At 40.4% G+C, this 17235-nt stretch overlaps 2 protein-coding genes, 1 long non-coding RNA gene and 1 pseudogene across 3 annotated transcripts; all 4 read right to left on the reverse strand.

Moving 5' to 3' along the window:
* Window positions 1–2743: 2743 nt before the first annotated feature.
* Window positions 2744–4106, reverse strand: LOC135674564 (HMG-Y-related protein A-like). The gene is made up of 2 exons (XM_065184522.1): window positions 3919–4106; window positions 2744–3809 (listed from the first exon to the last, which is right to left on the reverse strand). The coding sequence occupies exons 1-2, from the start codon at window positions 3988–3990 to the stop codon at window positions 3021–3023; spliced, it is 861 nt and encodes a 286-aa protein (XP_065040594.1). The 5' UTR covers window positions 3991–4106; the 3' UTR covers window positions 2744–3020.
* Window positions 4107–5840: 1734 nt separating this feature from the next.
* LOC135674565 (cytochrome b561 and DOMON domain-containing protein At4g12980-like) lies at window positions 5841–8008 on the reverse strand. The gene is made up of 3 exons (XM_065184525.1): window positions 7314–8008; window positions 6432–6686; window positions 5841–6336 (listed from the first exon to the last, which is right to left on the reverse strand). The coding sequence occupies exons 1-3, from the start codon at window positions 7917–7919 to the stop codon at window positions 6028–6030; spliced, it is 1170 nt and encodes a 389-aa protein (XP_065040597.1). The 5' UTR covers window positions 7920–8008; the 3' UTR covers window positions 5841–6027.
* A 914-nt stretch (window positions 8009–8922) lies between these two features.
* LOC135674566 (small ribosomal subunit protein uS7-like) lies at window positions 8923–11848 on the reverse strand (annotated as a pseudogene).
* A 3913-nt stretch (window positions 11849–15761) lies between these two features.
* LOC135675165 (uncharacterized) lies at window positions 15762–16763 on the reverse strand. Its single transcript, XR_010513823.1, has 3 exons — window positions 16637–16763; window positions 16431–16567; window positions 15762–16345 (listed from the first exon to the last, which is right to left on the reverse strand). It is a non-coding gene; the product is annotated as an uncharacterized LOC135675165 (long non-coding RNA).
* Window positions 16764–17235: the final 472 nt, after the last annotated feature.

Consider the following 17235-nt stretch of genomic DNA (forward strand, 5'->3'; position numbering starts at 1 on the left):
GATCCTCCGCATCAAAGCGAATCTATCTTAGATATGATAATAGTGCGGTCATATATAATTTGACCTTTGCGCACAGTAATAGATCTAAAGATTGCTGTAAGAATCCCAATCAATATGATAAGACTCTGTTGTTGGGCTATCAAGATTGCATCAATGAGAGCTCAAAGCAACAGTTGAACAAAGCCGACAAGAAAAGCTCAAAATCGAATGGTATCAATCTTTGAGAAGCCCTAAGCAGATCTGTGTAGGCATCAACAAAATCTTAACCAAAAATACTTCATCACCAGAATTTCCACAGGCTGAAAGAAAGATATCAACCTTCAGAGATTCACAATTACAATCTGAAGCTGTATTTGATTCAGTGCATAATAAAGTCTGATCTGAGTCAGTGTATAACATCATCTCACCATGCATGTTTTGATGGCAAAGAACTTTATGATACTCAAACAACCAACTAAATTATTGGATCTTGAATGTAATATTTGAGATGAATATTTAGTGACTCTCATCACAGATTTTTATCACTTCATGCTGAAAATAATATTTATTTATTTAAACCGATTCGAAACCGAACTGAACCGTTCGTTCCGAGGGATGGAACCTGAACCGAACGACCCAATGTTGGTTCTAGTTCGGTTTGGAACCATAGAACCACTGACCGATTCCGGTTGCCGGTTCAAACGAAACTGCGGTCAGGGCTAGCAACCAGAAAGTAGTATTCATAAAGACCACAGAATGTAGACACAGAAATAAAACATGAAATAATTAGAAACAGAAATGTAAACACATTGCTTGCATGGTTATTATTCGACATACTCATACCAAAACCTGAACAAACAAATGTATCATCAAGTTTTTGACCGTATATTTGGGCTACAGAGTTATAGATATGGAGCACAATGGATCATATTAATTGGCATGCAGTCTCAGGACAATGCGACGAGAAAGAGATCAGATATGATGATGAAATGAACATGAAACTCATCAAATAGTTGTTTGCGTCAAGAATTCAACATCCAAAATGATACTAAGTTCGGTTTTGGCTGTCTATGAAAGGTGCAACCTAAATGTCTTGGAACGATATAGTAAATATGTAAAAGGGTTCTCACTTGGCAGTTCAACTATGTAATGATTCATCTGTCCAAGATAGCATAAAGATCGGAGAATATATCAATTGACTGTGTTCCGAAAAATAAACACAGCTTGCACAAAAGAAATTGAAAGCACCAATTTAGAAAGCTGAAGCAGGAAATCGAGAAAGAAAAGAGATTTTTTTTTTTTACATGGTCAAAACAACAAAATTAGAGTTCAGACAAGTTTCTATAATCATAAATACGACAAAAATTACATTGTAGGTCAAAGAAACTGTTGCTTTAAATTAGTTGTACATTTCACATCTTGAGAAACATGATATTGATGAGTGTGCTTCGATCCAAGTGACAAAAGAGTTCATAAATCGTCACAAAAAGTATAAATATATAAAATCATGATATACAAAAAATATGGTGTCCGAGTGAACTATATGTGTTATCTCACTCCCATTTTTGAGACTCTTAAAGAGACTATTCCATTATATAAAACCATGATGAATATCTGAAAAATCAACCATGATGAGTTCCAAATACGATACTTCAATTCCATGGAGGTCCTATGCTGTTGTTCTTGATCTAAGCCATTTAACACCCAAGAAAACATTGCCCGTGCAATTTTGGTGATTATAAAGAAGAGTGCAGTTGGAGACTCGATTACAAAAACTCAGATGGCAAGAATAAAAAATCTTACGAGGATGTAAATAGATTTTAGAATTTGCAAGGAAGACCCCCAGGCAATGTATAGAGACTTGATATCCATGGTGCTAAATGATATTCAGCTGAACATGGAATACGGACTCGATGTTATATCAAGTAGGTTTTTATTTTGGCACTGACCCAAGATCCAAACTCGAGACTCGTCATACTTGTCAAACACCAAGTTATAGCATGTATTTATGAAAAATAAGTCAAATAAACAAGATCGGCCAACGTACATTGCAAATATTTGTTTTCATGGTAAACAATAAAATTTTATTTTATTAAAAAAGAAAGAAAGCCTGATAGATCTTCTAAAAATATAGGTTAGCCTTCAGCCGAGTTCTATCTCGCCACACACTCAAGGAAGAATGTAAATGCTACATTTCGAGCTTCAATGACAACAATTGATACACCGAAGGCATAAATCTACCAAGAAGTACAAAAGTGAAGAAGTGAATATACTCTTTGACTGCAGAAACCTAAATAGCATCTCACTGTAAACTCATAGTTACCAAGCAGCTGAAACAACTTCACCAGAGAAAAGCAGCATTGATAAATCAAAAACGATATCAACATAATCGAAAGAATGTAAATGCTACATTTCAAGCTTCAACAACAACAATCGATACTCCAAAGGCATAAATCTACCAAGAAGTACAAAAGTGAAGAACTGAATATACTCATCTGACTGCGGAAACCTAAATAGCATCTATCTTGCCACACACTTGAGGAAGAATGTAAATGCTACATTTCAAGCTTCAACAACAACAATCGACACTCTGAAGGTACAAATCTACCAAGAAGTACAAAAGTGAAGAACTGAATATACTCTTCGACTGCGGAAACCTAAATAGCATCTCACTGTAAACTCAAAGTTATCAAGTAGTTGAAACAACTTCACCAGAAAAAAAGCAGCACTGATAAATCAACAGCAATTCCAACATAATCGAAAGTGCCTTAAAATACTCCAAACAAGTAAATTATGATCGAGTTTGTATTTTTCATCAAGCTGAATTCAATACAACTACCTTCTACAGTGTTAATTAGCTTCAGAATTATGATCCACAAAACAAGCATTAAATCAACATGACATCTGCCTAATGTCTTGGCATGCTACCGAAAGAACCACAATTAAGCATCAAACAACTAAGTGTTAGTGCATTAGCTCAGAGAAGAGGGATTCAAACCTTCCTGCTCTTGTTCAGTTCCTCCTCTCTCTTCCGCAGCTGCTCACGAAACCTTCTTCTTGGGAGGCCTCCCACGCCGCTTCTCGGTAGGCGTCACCGTCTCCGTCCCCCTTGCCACATTATTCTGCGATGGCACGCCCTGCTGCTGATCGAGCGGCTGCGTCTTCTTGGGGCGGCCGCGTCTCTTTTGGGGCGCCCCACCCGGTTTCGGTGTGGAAGCCGCGCTTCCCGGTGGGCGACCGGGCTTCCGCTTTAGGGCAGACGAAGCATCTTTTGTGGCCGCTTTGGGTGGCCGACCACGCTTCCGCGTTCCACCCGATTGGGCTGCGGCCACCGATGCTTTCGGCGGCCGACCCCGCTTCCGCGTTTCGCCGGATTGAGCTGACGCCAAAGATGCTTTTGATGGCCGACCTGGCTTCCGCTTCTGAAGAGCTGGGGAAGCCGTCGCTCCGCCTTTGGGAGGGCGGCCGGGCCTCCGTTTCGGGGTCGACACCGTGGCACCAGAACCCGACGCAGGAGCTGCCGCATTGACTTTAGGGGGCCGACCGCGCTTCCGCTTACCATCCACCGCCGCCGCTTCGGCGGTTTTGGGAGGGCGACCCCGTTTCCGCTTCTCGCCAGCTGCAGGGGACTCGGGGCCGGAGGCAGAGATCTTGTAGGACTTCTTGACCATGCGGAGGCCGCCCTGGCTCCTGAGGCGGCGGAGGTGGAGCTTGAGAAGGGCGGCATGCCTTCCAGGGAGGTCAGAGTAGGTGTCACGGATGAACTTGCCGATGGCTCTGGCGCTCGATCCGCGCTTCTCCTTCAGCGACTTGATGGCTCTCACTATCATCTGCTCAACATGAAGGAAAAGCAAACCAGATCGGCATCATCGCCACACACACACACACACACACAGACGAGTAGTAAAAGGAAGGACGGAAGAAAAGCGCATTCACCACCTCTTTGTATGGAGGGTGTTGCCTTTGGCGGCCGGCGGTGGCCGGCGGAGGAGTGGCGGAGGCGACTACCATTTGAACCGGAGATTTAACGGACAGGAGTGAAGCAGAAGAGGCGAGGCAGGCGAGAGATAGAGAGAGAGAGAGCGAGAGGTGGAAAGGTGGTGAGGTGCTTTACTATTTCAATGTCTTTTTTTGTCTCTTCCTCTGTATCTTTACAGCTAAAGAAACGAGTAAATTTATGGCGAGAGAATTTAGAGATAGATAGAGAGAGAATCCATCACATGGATCCATGAGCTGGAAACAAGATTTCTCCAAGGGTTTTCTTGGATTGCACAAGAGAGAGACTGGCTTCCATTGACCCAAACAAGATCTAACACTCCAATCCAAGGTCTAATATATCTCTCATAATTAAGAGAAAAAACCTAATTCAAATTCAAATATATATATATATATATATATATATATATATATATATATGACTATTGTTGTGACTGTAAATTTTTTGATGGAGAAAAAACAAAGATTATCACATAATTCAACTCTACAAAACTCACAGAGTTTAGTGGAGTTGGGATTGCATTAAGGAGTGTTTGTTGTTGTCTATCTCCCTTCCCCTTTCTTCTCTAAAGCATTTATTGTTGGAAAGGAAACAATGGTATTTGTCATTTTGCAGCTTTAATGGGTTAACTCTTCCATTATCCCCATCCTTATCCTTATTGATGTTATCTTGACCACCCAAAAAAATTATTTTTTTCTAAAAATATTATTTATATTATTTTTTTATAAAAATAAAACACAACACTTTTTGAATTTTAGTGAAAGGACTGAATCTCATGATTTCTTTTGTTTCTATAAATTATTATCATTAAAGTTGTATGGTTATTTTGCATAATATTACGATTCAACATATTAAAAAAATAAATTATGAGCTAACCTAAGAACACATATAGGTCGATTGGTACGATTAATTATAGATTATCTCTTATAATTAGATATCTTTTATATTTTGATTCGTATTCTATACTTACGAAATCAAAATATTAAGAATCTATAGAAGATTAAAAAGATAATTTTATAAGAATTTGTTAGAACAATCAGATCAAATATTTTTATTTTTATAAAAATAAAAAAATAATATAATTTTTGAAAGTAAATATTTGATAATTAATTATAGATGATAATATATAATTAACCGTTTGACAATAAGTTGATACGGTTGAATCAAAAACGTTGACACTGCTCAATCTCTATTACTCGACATGATATGGGAAACCCTAATTATGAGCATGTTTGAATGGAAACCGACGAATGGTCCAATGGAAAAGATGGAATGATAGCAGAAGCAATCTGAGTTAATGTGTCTGCTCACCCATCCGCTCCTCCATTGCCGTTTGGAAGGTTTTGTCTATCATTAACGTTGGAACACTCGACATGTGAGTGTGAAGCAGTTCGCAAGTGCTCTGACAGCAGACAAATGGCAGCGAGAGAGAGAGAGAGAGAGAGAGAGAGAGAGAGATTGATTGATTGGGACCATTGGCAGCAAGTGGAGCAGAGAAAGACTTCCCATCAAGTCATGCGCGAGGGCGTGAATGACATCGTCGGATTTAGTCCGTCCCAGAATCCATATATTCGATTTAAAATAAATAATTTTAATTTTATAAATTATAAATCGAATTGATTCTAAATCAATTTTAGTTTCAAAATTAAAATAAATCTTAATCTGATTTAATTCCGTCGTGTCTCTCTTATCATGTATATTCCAAAAAGATAAAATCATGCAAATATGTTTCCTCGCGAACATACGAATCGCACCAATGATCGACTGATCAAATTATCTCTTAGACGCAATATTTTTATTGGTCATTTCTTAAAGACTAAAGTGTTTTGAGATTAGCAATCATCCAAATTAGGAATCACAAACAAGAAAAAGAAAACCATGTACTATATATATACTAAGCTCATTGGTTTGTAGAGAATGAATACACAGCCCAAAAGCTCAAGAACTCTCAGCATCATCCTAAATCATTGATAGCAAACTAGCAGCATTCCACTACACTCTACTAAAAATCTGCTCCGAGACAAATAGATCACAAGAGTGAATTAGTTGACTCAGACTGACAATGGCTTTTGCACACCATTAGAAGTGGATTCACCATAGGGCCTTGTGGAGCCATCAGACTTCCTCTTGAGAACTACAATCCAGGTAGCAACCTCCAAGAACAAGGCGATGCCACCTAGAATGCAAATGGCAATGATGTATCCCGCTCTCCATTTATGATCGACGCCCAAGATGTCCAGGCCTTGGAAGACGTTGATGATGCCTAAGATAATGACTGTGTATCCCACCAAGTGATGGTAGATGTTCCAGTAGAATCTGTACTTGTGATCCTTGTTTGGCCTCAGAAATAGCGCAAACACCTGCGGAGTTAAACAATGAGGCCAATGCTGCACATTCATTCATCCGATGTTGCTGCATCAGATGTTAATCCAGACTAAATTTCAATCAGTGTTACCTGTAAGGTGGCAAGAGAGAAAAGGGCCATGCCGATGCTCCGGTGAGTCGTGTACTCGATTCCCTTAGATTTGCTACCAAGACTGAGGCCAGTAGCCCAGCCACCAACTCCAACACCGTAGCCAATAATCTGGCATGTTACATGAAGATAAAACCATGTAGGATCGGCAGACTCGAATGTTTTCAGGTATCTAGAGAAGATTGCACCAATTGGAAGCAGAATCCCCCAACTCACTGCATTCAGAACTCCATGTACCTGTGCAGAAGACAAACATTGAACATCCAGATGCAAGCACCAGTCTCTAAGCAAAGCTCAATTCCATCATCTAACACAGCTTTCGTGCTGTAGTTGCTCTATAGAACAAATCCTTTTCCAATTTAAGGTGGTATTCTAGTGTAATACAACTTTGCCAAGTGACAAGAATGCATATTTCCATCTCAATCAGTAATGTTTATATTAGGAAAATTGACAATCACTATCCCCAAATCTTATCAACATGGAATTCATAGAGGTGACAATGATCTGTATGTGACGATGACGGCAACTTCTCCAAAGAAAAAAGAGCATGGATCATCATAGTGCTCACTACTGTAGCTTATCATGTGTTCTTGAGACCTATCACTTATAGGACAATGCATATTATCATCGGCTGTCAAAAGCAAGATTTAAAGTATTTATACTCTTTGAGTATAAGTGGTAAAGTTCAAAGTATTTAACTATTGATTTTTTTTCCCCTTAAATCCTTCTCCACAAAAAAAAAAGGAATTAAAAATGAAATTTTTCTATGAAGTATTCTAAGTAAAAATTGATTGCAAATTAACCAATAATATCGACCAAAATTAATAAGGGGGAGGGGAGTCCCAAGCAAAGAGTTCTACTCACATTCTTGTTCCTGGAACTGGAAGCTTCGGAGCCGGAGACCGCCCCTTTGATGAGATCCAGCTTTCCCTTGGACTGTATATTCTCCTGCGCTATGGCGTGCTGCTGGGGGACCCCATCCGCCACCGACGATCCCACCTGCCACACCTGCTTCACCGCCGTGGTCCCCGCTGGCAGTTTCACCTTCCCGAAGACCCGCATCACCCCGCCGGAGTACTCTGCCGCCAGATCCGAGGTCTGGAAGTCGATCGCCCCCTCCGCGATGGACCCGTAGCCGGTAATGTTGTACGTCCGTACCCCCATCGACCCGTTGGGCTGGTGGAACGCGATCAGGGCCTGGGACCCGATCATGCCGTCGGCGGTAGGGTTGATCGCCCACGCCACCCAGCCCTCCGGCTTGGGCGGCGGCGCCACGAACGCCAGCGAGAGGGTGGCCGCCGTGGCGTCGAAGGACCAGTGGAGCGAGGAGGAGAGGTGGGGGAGGTCGCTGCAGGCGGCGTAGACGCGGTTCGAGGAGAAGGTCACGGATGAGCACGCGCCGGCGGCAGCGGCGGACGATGCTACTGCGAAGATGACCAGGAACGCGAGCTGAAACCGTGGAGCGTCCATGGCTCCGGGAAAGACCCTACGCTTCGTCTTCTTCTTCAGATGCTTCTCTCGTTCTCTCTGAGAAGGGCGAGTGGCGAGTGAGGCAAAGCTTCGAGCTCGCGCTTTATAAAGGGGGAAGTGAGAGGTTGGGGAGGCGCAATCGGGGAATCGTTATTCTCACCCAAAATTTTAGCAATCTGTACTCCACTGAAGGGGACACCGAGGGAGCGAATTGAGGCTTCGCCGCCACCCTATGGGCGTACACTTTATAATTAGTGTTACCAAAATAAAAAAAGTTAAAGGAAACGAAGACGGAAGTGACGGCACACCTACCGCCAGCGCATTCGTACCCACGACGGGACCCACCGAGTGCGTGTGTGCCCGACGCTTCCTGACGATACGATGAAAGCAGAGGGTACAGAGAGGAGAGACTTGGCGTGTGAACGCCGGGGGGACGTGGGAAGAGTTGGGCGCCGCGCGTCACGTCGTTCACATGTGATATGCTGGTGCGTCGGGTCGGTACGTTGACCGCTGAGGATTAAATAACAGAGATGCGAATGGAAGCAACAGCGGTGGGGGCGGTAAAGTTACCATATTCGCCTTGGTGATGAGGCCAGCGTGGCGTCCGCATGACGCTTCGAGAAGTGCTGGCCGTGCCAACGTACCGGCCGTCATAAACATTGTAACGGACGCTACGAAGACCGACATGTGGAACAAATTAGTAGCATGATTACAACTTCGTAACTTTGACATGTAATAAAAAGGTCGAACATATATATATAACTCAAAGTGTTCGTGGGACATATATCACCTCCAATCAATGTCATGCATTTGTATGGATAAAATGCAGTGGATATCATTAGCAGGTGGATCTTCCAAATAGGTTGCATTGCGTTCTTGCCAACTCATGGAGGTAAATTGTTGTATTATCTACGTCAAAAGGCATGTTTTGTGGAGCAACTTTGAAGTGTCGTCTTTGCATACAGAAAAAAGAAAACAATTTCAGCTTCGGAACAAAGGGATAAATGGGAATACTCAGTTGAATCCAAATTTTAATCCATAAACAAAAACCTCTTGTTTAGAGGTGTTCATTGTTTACCGAACATGATAGATCGAAGACAAAGTCACCAATCAAAGGCAAAACAGAATAGAAAGATGATGATGCGCTCAACGATTTGCCTTGGCGACACGCTCTATCTCGTCCTTCTTCTTAATAGCATAGCTGTTGAAAGCATGAGCAATAGGACAACGATAAGATAAATGCGCCAATAAAAGAATACTCGGGTTACAAGAGCAAAGGATAGAAGGTCTCACCTGTTGGAAGAACCCTTTGCGGCATTAATTAATTCATCAGCGAGGCATTCAGCGATTGTTTTGATGTTTCGGAAAGCGCTTTCACGAGCACCAGTTGTGAGAAGGTAAATCGCCTGGTTGACTCGCCTCAATGGTGAGATATCAACCGCCTGACGTCGGACCACACCAGCAGAACCGATTCGAGTCGCATCTTCTCTTGGACCACTGATATGAAAACAATAGCATAAGAAATACATCCATTTTTAAGAACGAACTGTATTTATCACATTCAAACTTGGGAGAAAAGCAGTTGAGAGACTAAGGCACACAAATTCTGAAAAATCATGATTGGAAGCCACTATTTAGTACATAATTCAATACTTTAACAGTAACTTGCATCACTAGAAAAAGATGCATTTCAAACTAGATACAAAAAGTGCAATTACCAGTTAATAACTGCATCCACAATAACTTGAATTGGGTTTGCATCAGTAAGCAAATGAATAATTTCCATTGTATGCTTAACAATGCAAACAGCCATAAGCTTCTTCCCATTGTTACGACCATGCATCATCAGTGAATTGGTTAGTCTTTCGATAATTGGGCACTAAGCCTTACGGAACCTCTTAACAGAGTACCTTCCTGCAGTATGTGGAAGATAAGTGGCATGCTTTGGAAGAGTCACGGCAATGTAGTCTGCAAGTGAGATATCACTGACCTGCATTTTGAGGAGAATAGGATTGATCCCAGTATCCACAGCATATGTACTAGGATAAGAACAAATTGACTGTTTTTGTCTTAACGCAACTAGTCAATAACGAATTAGAAATTTTAGCAGACAATATACCATAAACAAAATCATATTAATAGAGCACCCACTACGATATTTGACATATTGAAGTCTAAAGTTTCCCTGACCAAAGCATCATGCATAAACAAGGCAGGAGGACTATATCGATCATTCAAATTTTTTGAGTAAATGAACATCTCAAGAATACATCAAGATGCACTAGGTTGTTCTGCATTATGTAAGCAGACTGATACCAGTTCTATTCATCAAGGATCCTTGACAAATCCTCAAGCCAATATAAGATGACAAGAGTAATGAACACTTTGAACTCAAAGAAAAAGATATACTAAAGAGTCTACCAGCTCAATATCAATTAATAATTATAAAGGCATACCCAGTGCACGATATCCCGTCAATGCAAGATCCGGAGAGGATCAATGTACATAGTTATTGTACCAAGGCTCACCCTCTTGCCGATTAATAATTATGACATTCAATGATCAAATTTCCATAATATGCTGAAATATTATGGCAGTTTTACAGGAGCATAGACTTGATATTTCAACTGATGCTCTATTGAAATTGTCAAAATGTTTTCATCAGATCCAATAATCTTGTCATTTTTATCATCTCTGAATAGACAAACACAATGTTCGAATTGCAAGAACTACCTCTCGTTTGTATTACATAACATCAACAATGTTGCAAGTGCTCTAAAGGTTAATTCTTCTAATATCCATGCTGATAAAAATCACCTTCTACCAAGATTCATAAACTACAAGACCAAACAAAAAATAAAAAGCCTGAAACTTTGTTTTCAGCTGATGCACACATGAAGTTCTTCAAGCTCAAATCATCTCATTCAAAGTTGTTGCCAACACAATTAAGAAGACCAAATCCATATTAAATCTTAAACAAGATGCTAAAATTTTGACAACAACAAAACCTAATAATCATTCTTCATTATACATAGTTTATAGATTCAATACATTCTGTAAAAGATCATTAATCATATAGTAGATATTTCCAACAAAAACTTGACAAACAATAGCATAAAAAATTCATGTATTAGATATGGGGGTAACCAGCAGAAAGCACTAGATTATTCAGTTTTAGACTCTACTCTGAATGCCACAGCACTACTTCTCCTAATAAAAGGAAATGCAAGATCCAACCAAGATGTACATGATGGTCCAATGTCACTAAGCAGAAAGTACGACCCCTGGAAAGCCTAGTTTATTTTTATCTAAATTCTTAAATCTTCGTCAGACATACAATGCTTTCACGTTATCCAATCGATTCTCCATCGTCCTGTATTTGATTCGTTCAAACCATTATATAGTTGACCTATTTCAAACAATTTATCCTAGAAACAAATAAAGAACAATAAGAACCTCCTAACTGAGCCTCTCGAAGAGAAAATTCTATATACAAATATAGAGACATACAATAACCATAATCCATTCATAAATTAGAAGAAAAAGAAACAATAACCATTCATGAAACAAAGCAGATGTGACACAAAGGTGAAAGAAGACAAACCACATACAATACCGTTCCATCTCGCATGAAGCGTATCGATCACACGGTCGAAGGATCAAAGAACAACTACATTCGACAGAAGGGAACAGTTTACGAGCCAAAAGGACAAAGAACAGAACGGACCTCAACATCGTCGAAGGACCAGCGATTGAAGAGCTTAACATCCTGCTGGATCGCCATTGGAGCAGTGCGCGCAGGAATCCGAGCTCAAGATTCGAGCAATAACAGGGGAGGATCGACGGGGAGCGAAACCACGGCGGCCAAACCCTCGTGGCGACTGAAGCCAAAGAAGGAAGGGTGCCGTGGAGTTCTAGTTGCATCGAGACGAAGATCCACACGAAGCGGACGGTACAGATGAATCCACGTTACATACAAGACAAGCAAATCCAAATAAATACATAAAAGATTATATATATATATATATATATATATATATATTCCCTACAAATATAACATTTTATTATTTTTCTTAAATTTAAAATTAAAAAAAAGTATATAAGTATATTCTTGCAATGGATATATACTTAATTTTCATTTGAACGTTAGCTTAAAAAATACTAATTAAATACATTATTCTTATCTGATATTTGTTGATACGAAAATATTTTCTCTAATCCAAAGATCAACTTGTGATAGTCATGTCATCAGAAAATAACAAAAGCCACAATTGACTGTGCCACTATGTTAACAAAATTTCAATAGTTACATAAAATATTTTCTTAATCATCAAAAATTAAGAAAAAAAAATACGAGCTTAGATAATGAGATTAGATTTTTTTTCTTCATATTATATAACCATTGGTTAGTCTAACTTGAACATCAAAGAGATACGAGGTTGAAAATAGACTATCATATAAAAAAAAGATTTTAATATTTGAAAGAATATGTATATCTTATTATATTTTTTTTTATGATTTTTCAAGGATACATGTGTAAAAATCCCTCAAGTTAATGGATGCTGGGCTTTGGCCCAAATCACTATTCATTTCTTCAATTGGTTGATCGAACTATCAACAACTCAAATTATTTGCAAGAATATTTCTTTAATTATTCTTTTTTTGGAACGGATTTATTATATATATAGATTTATTCATATTTATATTTATATATATGGGAGAATTATTAAGGAAAACCTCATATATATAATATAATATAATTTTTCTTGAAAAATAATATTTTTTTTCTCGTAACCTCTTATTTCATCGGTCGGAAATCTAACACACTTGTGTCACACTCAGTGACCAAAGAAGAAAGAGAAAAAGAAGCATTACGATAGAATATTAAGAAAATAAGTAGTAAAAGAAGACGACGAAGATGACGATGTTTACATTTGTTATATACCGTCCGACATTATTTGTCGTAGTATCTTAAGAAAAGAAAGATGATAGGGATATTTATGATATCTTAAGAGTATTAAAAAGTCTTATCATACAATGAATACAGTACAATAATATGCTACATTTTTTGATACATTATACATTATGATCATTAACTATGCATAAAAGCTGTGATACTCTTCATTCTCTTCGGTCATATGTGACTTGTTATATTTTGATGAACATGGTAAAAGAACAGCTCGACAGATCATGACGAAGAACATGGAGGACTGTGAAGCTAATGATACTGTTGGAGAAAGAAACCATGAAGGAGCACATCGATCGATCTGTGTTGGGACTACTGTGCTGACAATGGGGCACTATATTTCGCCTGTCCATCACGAGAGTACTAAGCACAGCGTTTTAGCTCCCCTTGAGCACTCGAATCTGTGCTCGAGAACGCATGCGGACATCTGACACCAGGTGAGCCGGTTTTTGGAGGCATCTGTGCTGCCGGAGATCCCCACACCTCCTAATTACTGTGCTCATTGTTATACGTACTGTGACCGAAGTAAGAAAACGGATGTGTGTTTGCTTCACTCATTTACAGTGACCTGAGAGGGAAGAAGAAGAAGAAGAAGAAGAAGAAGTATGGCGCTCGATGATATGCCTGCATGCAGGCCGCAGGAATTAATACCTTTCAATGCTTCTGACATGGGGTTTGTGCTCACTTTTCAGCTCGATAAAAGTAAGTAGAGAACTGAGGTAAGTCTCGGTAAAAGCTGCAATGGAAGTACTGCTGTTCTTACCTGCATGGCATTTACCCATCTACTGTGAAAACAGTCCCCGCCTTGGAGCTTAAAGAACAAAGCTTCTGTACGTAACAGCTGTTTGAAAGAATGCTGGCTGCACGGCGACTCTGATGGCAATTGGACGAGAACATGGAGGGCAGGAATCTGGACAAGGTTGATGAAGGTGCTGATGGCGATGGGGCAGCGGGGAAGACGACGAAGCACCCCCCCCCCCCTCGGAGATCATGGCCCATGCACGTGCCCTACAACAGGCATCTCATGCTGTAGAAGATACATACACCTCTCTCTCTCTGTCTCTCTCTCTCTCTTCATGAGTTGTAGCTCTTCTTCCTTCTCGCGCCTCACGGGGAGCGCATGTGAAGGTGGTGGTGGTGGTGGTGGCTGGCGGTGACAAGGACCACCTCCAGCGTGCATGACCAGGAGCGAGCATAGACCGGCACAAATGGCTTTCCCGAGTGCCCTGTTTGGAATGTTTGTCTGCGATCTGTCCGCTCTTCCCATCCCCACATTACAATCAATCATTCTTGCTGTGCGGGCAGAGGTATCCGTGAATGAACGCACCAGTTGGGGGCTAATCAGAGGATTAGCAGTGAGTGATACACATCACAAAGATTCGATGCAATTCTTTGTAGCTTGTCATGTTGGGAGGAACAGCAAGTGGGGGAGGATTGGACATGGAGGAGCAGCAGCTGCAGTAGCCAAGTCCAGATACAAAAAAAAGGACTAGATTTCATGGACTGATGATGATTCTGTGGTCCAATGTGATTTGACGTTTGAGGTGGTCATACACCGCAGGACGTGCATGAATGCAGAGCTGCTTGGGTTCAAACTTTACTGTTCTAAGGCCAACTTTTCTCTCTGCTTATTGTTTCCCTGAAATTTTTTGGGAGGCAAAAAAAAAAAAAAAAATGCTTGAGATTGATTTTGTTTTTTTTTTTTTCTTTTGCTTATTAGAAACTTAAAATTAAATTTAATTATAAATTATTCTTATAATTAATTATATTTAGCATCACGTTCCTTATATATTTAAAAGTTATATTGAGATCTCTATACTTACGAAGATAAAATATTAAAATCCTTATATAAGATTAAAAAGATAATTCATAGAATTAAAAATCAAACAAACGAGAAGGGTTTTGTTGAACAATGAATTAAGTAGTTTACTTTCGTAATTATAAGAATCTCAATGTAGCTAATTACATATGATAATATATAATTAACGCTCAAAATCATTATCCAAATGGTACTCGAATTATTTTCTAAATACCCAATTTATATCCTTGATAAGCGAATCTTATACATCACTATCAAATTATTGTATTAAATTTTAAATTCATAATATTTAAAAAAAGTGAGTCTGATAAATCACCATCATCATCGAACAAATGCCTTACATGTTACATTTTATTAAATAAAAATTGAATCATCATCCAATAAATGTTATATGTTATGATCGTTTAGCATCAAACGAGAGTATCAATATGTTAAGTACAAAAAACATCGAACGATAATTTAAACCCTTAATCAATAAGTGAATATGGTACATAACTACTAAATTATGTGCAATGTTTTATAGAAAGAGAAACCAAACATTTCTTTGTATGTCAATTTATGGACATATTTATCTTATTTTATAGGTAATATAATGAGGCCCTGAGACTAAAGTTTGCATGAAGTTTTGAAGTGCTATTACAGCAGGAAAGTTGCTTGGTATTATTACCACCTGCAGATATAGTGGCTGTCACATCTCCAGAGCTCATCAGCTGTAAAGATGCTGCAGTACCAATGTCCTATCAAGCACCTAATTTAATGTTGTTTCAATCCAACCTAGAAAAAGTCCATTTCCAAATATCACCATGCATATCATATCAATTCAGGTAATATGGTTGCATGCCACCAAACATGGGTTGGATCTCTAATCCATTTCATCATGAATGCTTGTCTTTATGAATTTAGTTAGTCTTAAGTGAATCATAACACATCAGTTGTGTTTGATGGATAACTTTTACCTTGACATTAAGGTGAAAAAAATGTCTCATTTCCTGTGGCCCCCAAGCTTGCATGGAATCAATCACATGCATTCTATCCTTGTGGGTTCAGACAGACACAAACACACAGAGGAGTGAGTGGTTCAGTAAAGAGTAAAAAGAAGAAGAAGAAGAAGATGACTCTCCTCCCCAGATGGATTTACTGCTCCATCAGTACACAGAATGTAAGGGTTGAAAACCTGAGCTTCTTCTGAGCCAACTTTTTACCCTGCACATTGCACTATGTACGTGCAACAAAGAGTCATCAGTGTTCCTCACCATGTCATCTCCTTGCTATCACAGTTTTCCCTCAGCTGACAACCTGAATGATGATATATATATATATATAGAGAGAGAGAGAGAGAGAGAGAGCAGAAGAAGAAGAGATCACACAGAGAGGTGGAGAGGATTGTGACAGGTAATATAGGATCACTTCACTAGGATCGAGTACAGGCACGGGAAGAAGACCAGGGACAAGAACACTCTCATTCTCATTGAGTTCCACCATCCATCACCTATGACACACGCATCTGTAGCGGTAGGCGCTGTTCATGGGGTCGCCGGCGTCAACAGGAACTTGCTCGGCGCTGCACTTGAATCGACAGCCTCTGCACTCGTTGTACGTGCAAATGGGAGCCCTGGACCCGATCATCACCCTCCTGTCACCCTAAGCACGAAGGAGATGAAGGCGTTGGAGCTCACGGCAACAGCATGGCGATGGAGAAGACAAGAGAGAGCAACGGCGTTACTACCTCCTCCTCCTTCAGTGGAAGGACATTCGAGCGGGCGACTTGTCCTCCGAGACCTGCAACACAGGTTTTGCATCGACGTTGCTCTGCCTCCTCCTTCAGTGGAAGGACACTCGAGCGGGCGACTTGTCCTCCGAGACCTGCAACACACAAGTTTTGCATCGAAGGTTAAGGGAACGCGGCAGAAGAGCGGTGACACGAGTGGCGACCTGGTCGTCGAAGAGCGCAGACGAGAGTGGTGGAGACGAAGAAGAAGAGGATGAAGGTGCTGCAGGTGGGGTTTCGGGAGGCCATAGAGCTGCTGCTGCTGCTGCTGCTGCTGCTGCGATGGGAAATGAGATGTGGAGTACACGGGACGAAGCGCTGAAAACATATAAGGATGCATGATGGTAGGGTGAGACTGTCGCCTTGCGGAAGACTTCATGCCCCCCTTGCAGCGGCGCCTTCAGCCAAGCGCAGCCGAGAGGTCCCCCACCCACCACCCCTGTGCGTGCTTCGCCATTTACCAAGCTGCCCATCAATAATTCCCTTTGCGTATCGCTGTCGTCTCAAGATCCAAAATTTGTTGCCCTGTCCTCAGCTGTTGTCTCTTCTTCCTCGTCTCTTCGTCAGCATCCGTTCCTGCTGCTCCTCAGAAACTGTCGATGCAAGGATTTCAGACTTGATGTCACTGTGATGCTGATAATTAATGCTTTGATTTCACAGAGAATTTTGATCTATGAGCTTTTTTATTTTGTGGATTAGCATTTATGATTACTGAATAAGAAGAAGAACCATAGTTGAGGTAGTATCATTCATATCTGCTATG

The sequence above is a fragment of the Musa acuminata genome, chromosome BXJ1-5 (assembly GCF_036884655.1).
Source record: "Musa acuminata AAA Group cultivar baxijiao chromosome BXJ1-5, Cavendish_Baxijiao_AAA, whole genome shotgun sequence".
NCBI classification, from domain to species: Eukaryota; Viridiplantae; Streptophyta; class Magnoliopsida; order Zingiberales; family Musaceae; genus Musa; species Musa acuminata.